Below are 12,668 nucleotides of genomic sequence, written 5' to 3' on the forward strand. Positions count from 1 at the left end.
ATTCCCATGTAAATTTACCTTTTCAATGTACTTTTATTAACTTTCCTATACACTTGTACTTCCCACTTAAGTTTCTTAATCCCGTAAAAAATGCCCAAAAGGATCGTTTTTTTAAGGGACTGAGGGTGTATTATAAATGTTACCTCAGATTATCAACTACGAGTATACATTTACCATCAATGACCGTTAGTATTACCTACATCCAAGTTTAATAATCACATAGTGAATTTAAATAAAGTCACCTGTTAAAATGATAAACCAAACATGAAATAGAAACAACTCTTTCTTCTAATTTCTAGAACAAAATATTATTCAACAAAACAGCAGAAATAAATTTTTTTTACGGGTCCGTATAAACTGATTACATAAATCACACAATGATCATAAGACTTACAGCACTAAAATCTTTGCGTGAAATTTTGGTACCTCTATAATTACAATCAAAAGTATAATCAAACGATATACATAGCTAAGTAGAAGATCTTTCATCCATTCAAGCGTTAACTTGATTTGAATTTATCAGGCTGGTCAATCCAGCAGGAAGAAGCATCTATAAAAGAATGATAGCTGCAAGCAATTTGAAAAGGCAGCAAATCAAGGACCAAAATGATGACCATCACACGCTTGGAACTATTTTCCTTCCCTTTCAAATCTGTACAAATAGAAAGCCAATTGAGAGCTAAACAGTTTCCTTCGTATGTTCAGAGATGTACTATCATTTGACGATGTTGTATTTGCAAAGGGGGCATGTTGCATTCATCTTAAGCCACTTCACAATGCATGGTGCATGGAAATGATGGTTGCAAGGAAGAGCATTCAGCTCCGCTCCATCATCATATGAACTGAGACAGATACAGCACTCCTGCAGATTGGAGTAATAGTAATTTTTATCACATAAAAAAAAGAGAACTCGCATCACAAACAGCAGGTAGCAGCCTAACAGGATTAGAAATTTAGAATTTACATCAGATGCATTTAAGTAACGCCATGCAAAAGAACAGAAATGCAAACAAAGAGGTCTTCAAGAATGATAGGAACATTAAGACAACTTATTATTAAAATAGAAAATGACATATAGTACCATCCATAGCATGACACTTTCAATCCTAATCACATTGGATTCATAAAGACATTGCATAATATACTCTAAATCATGCTGATCATATAACCTAGGGAATTTCACTTCACTTGGATCCCTTTTTGCTTTACCCATTTCACACTTGAGTAAGATTTAGGTATAATTTTTTTTATCCATGTCAGACACCACTCTAGCCCAATGCTTTGGAAAGTAACTACAAAACTAAACTAAGCCATCAAATTAGCACCTCGCAAGAATCCTACCTAAAATTAGCACCTGTACCCAACGTTATTCCTGATTAAACTGAACCATAACTCGGAAAAGTAGCAACCCACTTAAGTTATACGTAACCTAACATCAACTCTCAGCAGACAAAAACCAATATCAGACTTTGACAACGATATCATTTACATGAGAATGACAATACTCTCCCACTCCACGAAGAACAATCAAATTGAGCACTATTAGGACTATTGGATGTTGTGAGGATATAATCAATTGCCAGATCATTGCTAAGTAGTAAATAGATAAAGTTATGATCACAGTTCCAACTTCCCTCTTTTCTATTCATCATTATCAATCTGTGATGAGAAAAATGTTGGTCAATTCATAGCTAGAGTTCAGCACTGGTCATAATTACTAATTTGTCACTGGTCATAATTACTTCCTCCATTTCAATATGTTTGCACCGTTTTTCAGATATGTTATGCACCGTTTCCTTATTTGGTAGGCAAATTAGGACAAAAAGACTATTTTTGACTCAAAATTTTCCTTTCATGACCCCACACGCATCTCTCTCCACACCCTTAGAAGGGTACTGTAACTAGTGTTGTCTTAAAAATATTCTAATTCTTCTTTCTTAAATAATGTGCCAATTGGAACTGGTGCAATTATGTTGAAATGGAAGAAGTATTTAGGCTTCCTACATCAAAGTAATAGATGGATTCCACAACATTGAGGATAGAAAGGGGGATGAGGAGAATGCTTATGAAGCAAAGATGTAAGTGGAAGGGTCCACCGTATCTGTATTTTAGACTTTAAAAAAAAAAAAAAAAAAAACAAAAACAAAAAAAAACTTCATCATCCCTAGGTAGATTGGGAACTAGGATAAAGGGTAGCGCGAGTGTTCATTTGTACATGAATTGAGATGAAAAGTTCATAAATATATAATGAAGATTTGACCTTTTAAACAAGAGAGCGAAAATAGTTTCTAAAGCCAAGGTAATCTCATAGTTTAGGATTTTCCTAGTTCCATCTTCTAAGGCAAAGAACCAAACATAAAATCCCTCTGCCCCATAATATAATGCCCATTTCTCTTATTCAAGGGAATAAAGGATTAAAGGGTAGTAAAGGGACTGTAATATTCTTAAAAGTAGGGGTATTTTAATATGGGAAAGGTTAAAAAAAAAAAAAAAAAAAAAAAAGAAAAGAGAGTAAATAATGACATTTAGTGAATCTTTAATGTAGATGGGTATTTTATATGGGAAAGGTATGATGACATTTAATGAATCTTTAATGTAGATTATGGCACATAAAATTGAAAAAATGTAAAGGTTTTTGGGAAAGTTAAAAATGTAGGTGTATTAAGGTTAAATTATGTAAATATTAATAGAACTATTACAAAAGGCACAACAATTTGGAGCACCCAAAAAGGAATATATACACTTTATTCTTTATTATGGGAATGAGGGAGTAATCGAACAAAAAGGCTAAGGTATCACATAGAGGTTGTCATTCCTTATCATTCATGAAATTCACCGACTAGCAATCAAATAACTTGATTTTACAATATAAGGATTCATGTCTCCTGAGAGCACTGGTCACTGACTCACTGTCATGTGGATGTCAAAAAATCATTACCCGTACGATTTACGGAGTATGTGATAATCTAATTTCTTCACTTGTGATTCAGGATAGATAAAGCTGATTAACACATTGACCAATATCACCTCACAGTTCAACCACAATCCTTTTCCCCTCTCTGTACCTCCACTTGACCTCAGACCACCCCCCCCCCTCTCCCCATCACAAAAAACAACAAAACAAGAAAAAAGAAAAAAAGAAAGAAAGAAAATGACCACAGCCAATACCCTTCACTCTTTCTCAGCAATATTAGCAGTTCGATTCCACACAAATGACACAGCAACCCCAATGTAAGCATATTTCACAATAACGGCAGCAAGTATAATTTTCGCATGAATTTTGTACTCTGCTCAGGCAATGCCAACTTCAAAATACAAAAAGAAGAGGACTTACTGCATCTTCAGGTAAAAGAACACGTTCAGTCGCCAAGTATCCACTACTAGACTCCATTGGAACCATCACTCCAGCACGCACATCAAGCTTTTCATCATTAGCTGATGCCTGAAATTTGTATTTTGGAAGCACACTAAGATCTGCCTCAGAGGCACCTTCCTGTTTTCCAGACCATAAAAATGAATAAGCAATAAATCAAAGGCCACGGAGTAACTAGGTGATTTTTAACTAGAATAGGGTATATTTCCATACATGTCCAGCAACTGTATAAAGAATTGCTATAATGCATGGAAGACAGCAACATAGGGCGATCCCTATTAAACAGGCCAGCACAACACAGAATATGGCGAAGAAAACATCAAATGCCAGATAAACAACAGTCAACCTGCACAAATAAGCATTTAATTGATTAGAAATATAGCAGACATGATTAAAGGTAAAATCATTATGAAGATATCTGGCAAAAAGAAGGGCACCAAAGTGCAAATTAAAGCACAATACAGGCAATTAAAGTTTACAAAAATGAATCAACAAATTGTAAGACGGACCCTCCTCAACCATATTCTGGTAATATTAAACAGTCCAGACATAACTTATCAGTTGGACCTGTTCATAGATAAAATTCTTCTACAATTCCTTTCTATTTATCTTTTCATTCATTTTAACTTCTTCACTGGGGATTGGGGGTGATTTTAGTGTTTGGAGGGTAAAAGGAACATACCAATACAACCGTGGGGCATCTTGCAGTAGCTGCTCCCCACCAGAAACCACCCAATAAAAGCCAACAATCCACCAAAGAAATGATGCCATTGTGTTCACAGATTCGCATTTTTTGGAGAAACTGTACCATTACAAATAAACATTAAACACCACAATACAAGTAGGCTATTAAGTTATACAGCAGTCAAAGAATACTTAAAAAAGAAAGAATGCAGCAATGCAGAAGAGTAATTATTAATTTGTGATGATGGCAATTGACAACCATGATAAATGTTATTATAGTGTTTGATTTCAATGATCAATTATCCATTACTATGAACGGGGGAGGAAGAGCAATGTGGATGATGGGAAAAGACAGGTTTCTTTCCCGATTAATAAACACAAACCCACTTCTCCCTGCCTTTTCATTCCCTCCCTTTTCTTCCCTTGCCTTCCCTTCCCTTTGCCTTCCCTTTCCCTCCACCATTACTACCCAAGTATTCCAAACACAATGTTAAGCTACATCAGTGAAGGAATTTGGATCATTGTTTCTAAAAAAAACATTAGTGCAAGCTTAATCATTAGCATGTTCCCTAGTCCCTACCCTCTCTCTATGCGCCTCCTGTCAGCTTAAAACACAATTCTCCAAACCAGAAACCCAGAATTTTTCTCTCCAAATAAATAATTGAACCAAATATCAAAACTCTAGACCCACTACTCTAAACATAAACACCTCTTCCTTAAGCACTAACACAGTAACACCTTTCTTATATCATCTTCAGGACAACTCCCTTTGTAACAGCAACTATGCTACAAGAAACATGATTTGGGGCAACTGTTGATTAAGAACACTTAAAGAAGCCAAGAGTGTAAGATGATCAACATCAAATTTCTAAGTATTACATTTATAAAGTCCAAGTTCCTCTTTACTTCATGGGGTTATGCAGCTTCACTTATGTAGTTAAAATAGTCGTATTAGGGTATAAGTTCAGCTTTCAAGCTCAGTCATTTATGATACATTTTACGTGGTTTGGTCCTAAATAAAAAGTTAAGTCTTCATAAACCTGCAGTGCGAAACAAACGGTACATGAGATGAAATGAAGAATCTGATTGTCATAATAAATCAAACTCCAGCATAGATTGCTTCAGTGTGTATTTTATAACTTTATAGACTCCAACTATATATTATTATGAATGCCAACCTATTAAACAATCAGCATCATTCTACAGGTAAGGAAACAAAGTAGTTCCTTACAAAATCTATCATAAAAGCATCAAGTCTAATTTCACCTATAAGAATGGCTTTTGAGACGACCTTAGCCACCTTTTCTTTTGTTTCCCCAAACTCTTTAAGTTATATAACTCTGTCCCCCTCTTCTTATATCTATAATTACAAATTAAAGTCTTCAGCACTACTATCAACTGAATTTGCTGCTACTCAATTTCAGACTCTTTCGAATAACATTATACTTCTTCAGCTATTATTATCTATACCTTCACAAGCTTGAAAACAACACTAACATTAACTCACAAACACATATGCCAAACTTTAGCAATATAAAAAATTAACACATGAAACTAACATTAACTCACAAACAAATATGCAATACTTTAGCAATATAAAAAATTAACACATGAGATCATTTTCGAGGTCGAATTCACTAACAAATCAGCTAAACAAAACCCGAATTAAAGCTTATTTTATACCTTGACTGAGCAGAACCCCCAAACATAACTCCATCATCATCCCCATCACTATCATTACCATCCAAATCATACCTCCCCCTAAACTCACCCCCCTCGCCCGCCTCAACATCGACATCATCATCCCTACCACGACGGACACTCAAACTTCCACTCCTCCTCCGCCTCCGATACTCCATCCACACCAACAAAACATGAACCAAACACTGCACAGCATACCCACAGATCCAAACCCTAATCGGAACATTAGGGTTTTCATCAAAAGTAAAAATCAGCATCACAAATGAAGCAACAACAAACACCATATTCCACAACATATCAAGAGCAACAACTGGCTTGGAATACCCCCAATCAGCTCGACGCTCCTCGAGCTCACGCGCCGCCGTCTCTCGGACTAACATCGACGGACCACGGCGGCCGGCAGCTCGGCCTAGAAGAAGGGCTAACGCCGTTGATTGTGGCATCCTTGGTGAATTCTCCGCCTCCGACGACCCTTGCAACGACCGCAGCAGCGGCGCCGAGACGTTCGACGATTCAGACATTTCCTATAATCGAAAAAAATGGTTTTTGTTTGTTTGTTTCTTACGAAATTGGATCGATTTATAACAAAGGAGAAAAAAATGGATTGAATTTGTTTTTTTGTTGTAATAATTGAGGCTAATTTGATACTTTGTGAGACTTGTTGCGTAGTAAAGTTAAAAATTGAATAAAACTTTGTTTGTATTACACTAAATACTACGTAGTATACCAAGCAAAAAAAAATATACTACGTAGCATAATACGGAATAGAATTTAAAACCCCTCTTTTTTTTTTTTACGGGAATTATACCCCTAATCTTATGTTATTTTGTCAATTTTTTTTTCTTTATATACTCTTTATTCGTTTTCCAGCCACTTTAAATAATGCCTATTATGTTTCAATAAATAAATAAATAAATAATAATGCATTGTTCACATACTCTCTTTTAACTTTATCTTTTTTACTATTATTAAATGAATACTCCATAAAAGTTTTATCTTGACAGATATATTGATCAAAGACTCAAATTGATGCAAATATTAAAAGAACATAGGGAGTTTTTTTTTTTTTTAAAAAAAAAAAAAGGAGACGAGTTATTACATGTACAATACATTTTGTTGAGGGTGATTGAAGGATAATTAAAACTAGATCAAGGATTTTTCTTTGTTGTGGGTTTTAAGGTTGAAGGGTAGTTAAAGCCAAATGTGAAAGGAATGGTGTCCTTCGAACAAGTATATTATTCCGTTAGAGGGTTCGGAATTATTAGAAAACTAATTATTTAGTGAGGTCAAGTGATCGGAATGCCTAGCTGGAGGCCGCTTCCAATCAGTAATATTAATGCATAATTAATATTACAGCGTAATCTTGACTGAACCCTTCGGGTCACACCCAATTGAGTAACCGAACCGAAACGACACGACGAATTAATTGAAAGGATTAAATGAGTCATTAGAGTATTACGAACATAGACGTCGGGTTCCGAGCTTAGAGCGTCGAAAACCGAACGTCGTAAGTTAAGACGATTCTAGGAATCAACGAGACGTAAAATAATCAAACGACACGACATACTAGGCTAGCACAAGGACTTGTCGCACCACTCTAGTGGAGGCAAGGCCAAACCGCAACCCAAGGCCTCACATAGGCTCAGCGTGGTGCTGGCCGGGGCATGCGGGGTTGGGCGTGCTATCGCCGCACAAGCCCTCGCACAGGCCGAGCAGCAAGCTGGTCGAGTGACGCGGGGCTGTGCGAGCTGGCCAAGCTAGCATGCGTGCTAGCAGCGTTAGCTAGCTAGCTAGGCTTCGTTTAGCCACTAGCCGCAAGGGCAGCCTACAAGCGAGCAGCGCCCAGCAGCAAGCTTGCGGGCCTACTGTGCTTGTAGGCCTAGCCGTGAGCTCAAGGGCTGCCCACGTGGAACCCTTGTCACCCAAGGCAAAGGGTTGCCACGTGGTGCATGCTTAGAAGGGAGAGCTTTTGCTTGGGGAACAAGGGGAGATGTGATCCTCCCTTGTGGTCCTCACCTAACCCCTCCCATGTGTGTGCCAAGTGTTGTTTTATTATTTGTCTTGCTATTTAATTTAATTTAGAATTAAATTAATTGCTTACTTTTTTCACTCTATCGTTTCTCCCACATGGAAAGATGATTGAAGTTTTTGGGAGCCTTTGCCTATAAATACCAACTTTAGGAGTTGGGATTAGGCATTGAGTTGAACTCAATAAGGCATCTCCCAATAGGTGAGAAAACCTTTAAGTTCGTAATACTCTAGTATTATTTTGGTCTAGCCCCGAATAAGCTTCGGGGTAGGGGCCGTTCGGGTCGGGTCTCGAGGGTGAGAGCTGTTGGAGGCTTGCGCATTTGCGGAGCTTTACGCTTTTAAGTTTGAGCTCTAAAAGGAGCTAAGCACGCATCAAGGGTATGATCGTTTTCTTTCTCTTTGTTATTTAATTATGTAATTGTTAATATGCATGTTTAGTTACTATAATTTGTGTACGGATTTTGAGAGGGTTTCATTCCGCGTAGTGTCGGACACTATGAAACCAAACAGCGGTATCGGAGTCGCGCTCATTTAATTATTGTAACTAATAATTAATTAAGGTGATTTAAATGGATTTAAATTTCTGGTTTTGCTTTCTAATTAGATTCGAAGTTTGTTTTAATTAGTTTTAATCTCGTATTTAAGCTAATTTTGGCTCAAGAGCCCAGATTTCGACCCAAAAGTAGTGAATTTTGGGTGAAATCGATGTTCTAAATTAGTTTTGACCCTTTTAGAGGCTTGTCCAGTAGCCAAAATCTACCCAGAAACATGTTTTTCGAGGGGTTTTTTTTTGTTTTTGACGAAAAATTTTAAATCTTTAAACCTTGATTAATTATGGCATGTTAATGTTAGATTATGTGTATGGTTACATCATTAATCTACTGCAATTATAAGCCTTTTTAAGCATGATTACAAAGTTCTAATAGGTGCTTAATTTGGTTGGCTCATTTTTCACATAAACTTTCAATTTCACATTTTTGCAAATAATTGCTTTGAGTGTGAATGTTTATGGTGAATTTGTTATTTTTGAAGCCCTTAAAATGTTAAAGATCCAATTTTATTTGTTTATTTGGTTGGAACTTTACTAGATTCCATGTTGAACTAATTTTTTATTTAATCATTTTTTGAGTTACTTAAAGTCTTAAAAGTTCAAAACTTGTGATTGAAATTTAATTAATCTTCATATTGGAAGATGTAATTTTTCAAGTTAACACAAGTTAGTGTTGGAAATTTTTCATTGGATGATTGTGGTTATTTTTCCAACTCCTTTTATTTTGTCAAATCTCATTATTAATTTATGTTTGGTTAAATTAATTGTGAGAATAGCCCTCAATTTTTATAGCATCAAGTTGAGCCAAAAATAATTTAAAGAATGGTTCTTGAATTAATTTTTGTTTGTGCACTAAAATTGAATTTATTTAAGTTGGACTTGTTTTATATTCATTTTTGCTCAATATTGGTTCTAAAATTAATTTAGAATTAATTTTATTATCACACAAAAAATCGGGATAAAATCCCGAGGGCACGAGCACGTAAATCGAGGCACACAAACCCCGAGCACTCCCTCAGCCAGCCGGGCTGCCGAGGTGTGCGGGGCTGCTGGTGCATCAATGCGCGACTCATGGTGCGTGTGTGTGAGCTTGGTGCAGTGATGCGAGCTGTTGCGTGGATGCTAAAGCCTGCCTGCAAGTGCTGCTCGGCAGCGAGGCTTGCGAACACTAGCAGGCCAGCCACACGCTGCCAGCGCCAGCAACGTGCGAGGATGCATAGCATGTTGTAAGGCTGCTGGTGCCAGCAGGCGTGGCATGCGCTGCTAGCTGGGCATGCCAGCACCTGCACGCAAGCCTTGGCCTTGGTGCCTAGTAACCCTAGCCCCATGGCTTGGATGCTAGGCCCTCGGCCGGTTGGTGGGCTACTATTTTGCGATTTTGTCGTTTTAATTATTTTATTTAATTATTAAAACGAGGCTAGGCCTCGGTTTTTGCCGGCACTTGCAAAATAATTTTGGCAAAATTTGGGTAAACCAGCTTAATTAAATTAATTAGGATAATTTTAATTAAGTTGGATGCGGAATTTAGTGGGAGCTTTGTTAATTACTTGAGCTAATTTTATTGCGTTTAATCACATAATCAGTTAACAACTTAGACTAGTTTAATTAGGGCGTTAATTGGATTAACCATCTAAATTAGTTACTAGTTTGTGCGTGTTACGCATTGTTACTTGTTTTACGTTGTAAAATGCATGGGCTATTCACATATAGTGAATGGATGAATGGAATGAATATTCAATCACAGGTTTTATGAAAATGGCAACTAGTGGGGCTCGATTAGGATAGTAAATACAAACTGCGATCCGTTATGTATTTTTTGTAAATCTAAATACGATCTGCGTACCGTTGCGTATTTTTGTACCTTAATATTGAGATTAGTCCTAGTCGTATTTACTAGTAGTTGCATTATTAATGGCGATGTCTCGAAGATGGCGATTCTTAGAAGATGAGGCCGAGATGATGTGATGAAGACCCTTGAAGACTTGAAGACTCAAGGGGTCATGCTAATTGCCAAATGCATCTTGAATTATGCTTTATATATTTTGCTTATATAATTGCGATGTTAGATGCATGTTTAGGATTTTGAATGTTGTGATGATTAGTTTAGTTCACTTAAATCAACCAACATAGAAACCCTAAGTCCCAAAGAAATTGAGTTAAATTTGTCATTCCAAATTGACACTTACGGAACTAATGAGAATAGTAATGGGTTGTGCCAAAGTACATCATTACTATTTTCCTAGGGAAGTAAGGTATGTTGGTGGGCTTGCCAAAGCAAGGCATCGCATACACGTTAGTTTTGGTTAGACTCAACGATATCAGTAAGGAGTCCTTAGATGTCGTGGCAATGGAGATAAAACGTCAAGAAAGCATTAGATGCGATGTTTTATCAAACCAAGAGTAGCTTAGAGCTATTAGCAATTAGATTGCTTACCTTAAAATATTAAGTGTTAAGACAAGCCAAATCATGCTTAATCACTTTTTGATTTTTGGGATCTTGGAATCGTTTTATTCTTGCCTAAATGGGACAAATTTTAATGCGAGGATAAAACGCTTAATAAGATTGAAATTGCTTGTTTGCATGTATTTCAATGCTTATTATGTTATCTTGATAAATGGTAATACTTTGCACTTATATTTGTAGAGTTCTAAATCAAATTATAATGTTTCCAATGATTGGTTAAAGGAAATCTTTTGAGAATGGTTCTTAAGGAAAGAAAAGGCATTTCTAAAATAAAACTTCTCATAATTGACTTTTATGACTAAATTCCTAAAGGACGGTTGGATATCATGTATTCAAAATACTAGGTAGTTTTGATGAACATGAAGTATTGAGTTGAAAAACTCGAATTGTCAATAGTTGACAACCAACATATCTTTTCTCTTCATACACTAATGAGTAGGACTCATTGATGTAGTAATTCAAGTCCGAATTAAAGGAAAAGATGGAAATTTATTTACGGCGCATTAGATGCTTAATTATGCCTAACAAAGTATAAAAGTCAAAACACTTAAAGAAATGGTTCTTAAAAGTTATGAGATGATGTATGATAAGAAATATAGGAAATAAGGAACCTAGAAAAGGAATTTGAGATTCCAATTCTACCTAAGAGTTCATGTTATCGTATTTAAACTTAGCAACTTATCTTCACAAGTATTAGATACTGCTTGAAAGTTCCACTTTTGAAGTGACCTCAAAACAAACGCAGTTAAGCTAAGTTATTGACTTACAAGCTTGGAATGAAGCAAGTGGTGCTACATCAGTTGTAAGGTCATCTGCTTTGTTTGAAGACCTTTTAAAGCTAAGGCCAGAAAAAAATAAAGATTATTGTGTTCCATAATCAGCAAACGATCCGTGTACACACGGAAAGACTCACATTTAAAGTAAAAGATCAATAGTTGTTGGTTTTATTTGAATGACATGGTTGTTTAAGCCATGAGTCAAGGATGCCTGATTATAAACAAACATTTCTCTAACATGAAAACTCATAAGGTTCATGTCATGGACATGATTTGTGTTCCAAACATCTTTAGCAAATGTCACATCGACAAGAACTCACTCAAGGCTCTATATAGACTCTTGATAGTTGATCGATTCGGAATCGTTCTAAGGCAAGCAAGTTTTACTTGTTGAAATCGACAAAGAAAGGAGCGATTGTGCTTGGTATAGTCAATTGACTCCGAAAGCTAACACTATAAGAAAACAGCTGGATTCCGACGGAAAAATTCAGTCGGAAACATAGGAAATCCCGTCGGAATCTGGCTTTCCGACGGAATTCCGTCATAGTTAGCATGTCGTAACATCCTTTGTCGGAAATTCGACCTTTTACGGCGGAAATTCCGTCGGAAGGCGTTATTCCGACGGATCTAATTCTGTCGGCGCTGATTTTGACTTTAATTGAAATTTCGTCGCAAATTTCTGACGGAAATTTCCGTCGGAGGTGGGTAGATTTCCGACGGAAAATTCCGTCGGAAGAGGTACATTCCGACAAAATTTTCCATCGGAAAAGGTATATTCTGACGGAAAAGTCAACAAAAAAAAATAAAAAAAAAACAGACCACCCCCAACCCCCCGCACCTGCCCAGACACCCCCAGCCCACCCCCTTCCACCTACACCCTGACTACCCGACACACCACCACCAGCCCACCCCACACACACCACCAGCCCACCCCCTGCCCCCTACCCCACAACACCACCAACCCCAACCCAGACCAGACCCCTTATCCCACCCAGATCCACCCTTGCTCACCACCCCAACCCACCCCACCGCCACCCCTGCTGACCACCCCACCGCCACCCCCACCCACCAGAACCGTACCACCGTAAA

General features: G+C 37.1%; 1 protein-coding gene across 1 annotated transcript; it reads right to left on the reverse strand.

The window, feature by feature from the left end:
* Positions 1–272: 272 nt before the first annotated feature.
* Positions 273–6,430, reverse strand: LOC110694493 (E3 ubiquitin protein ligase RIE1-like). The gene is made up of 5 exons (XM_021871677.1): positions 5,741–6,430; positions 4,056–4,175; positions 3,587–3,719; positions 3,335–3,493; positions 273–862 (listed from the first exon to the last, which is right to left on the reverse strand). Exons 1-5 carry the CDS (start codon positions 6,277–6,279, stop codon positions 716–718), a joined length of 1,098 nt encoding a protein of 365 aa, XP_021727369.1. The 5' UTR covers positions 6,280–6,430; the 3' UTR covers positions 273–715.
* Between the last annotated feature and the right edge of the window lie 6,238 nt (positions 6,431–12,668).

The sequence above is a fragment of the Chenopodium quinoa genome, unplaced genomic scaffold, assembly GCF_001683475.1.
Source record: "Chenopodium quinoa cultivar QQ74 unplaced genomic scaffold, ASM168347v1, whole genome shotgun sequence".
Classification (NCBI taxonomy): Eukaryota; Viridiplantae; Streptophyta; class Magnoliopsida; order Caryophyllales; family Amaranthaceae; genus Chenopodium; species Chenopodium quinoa.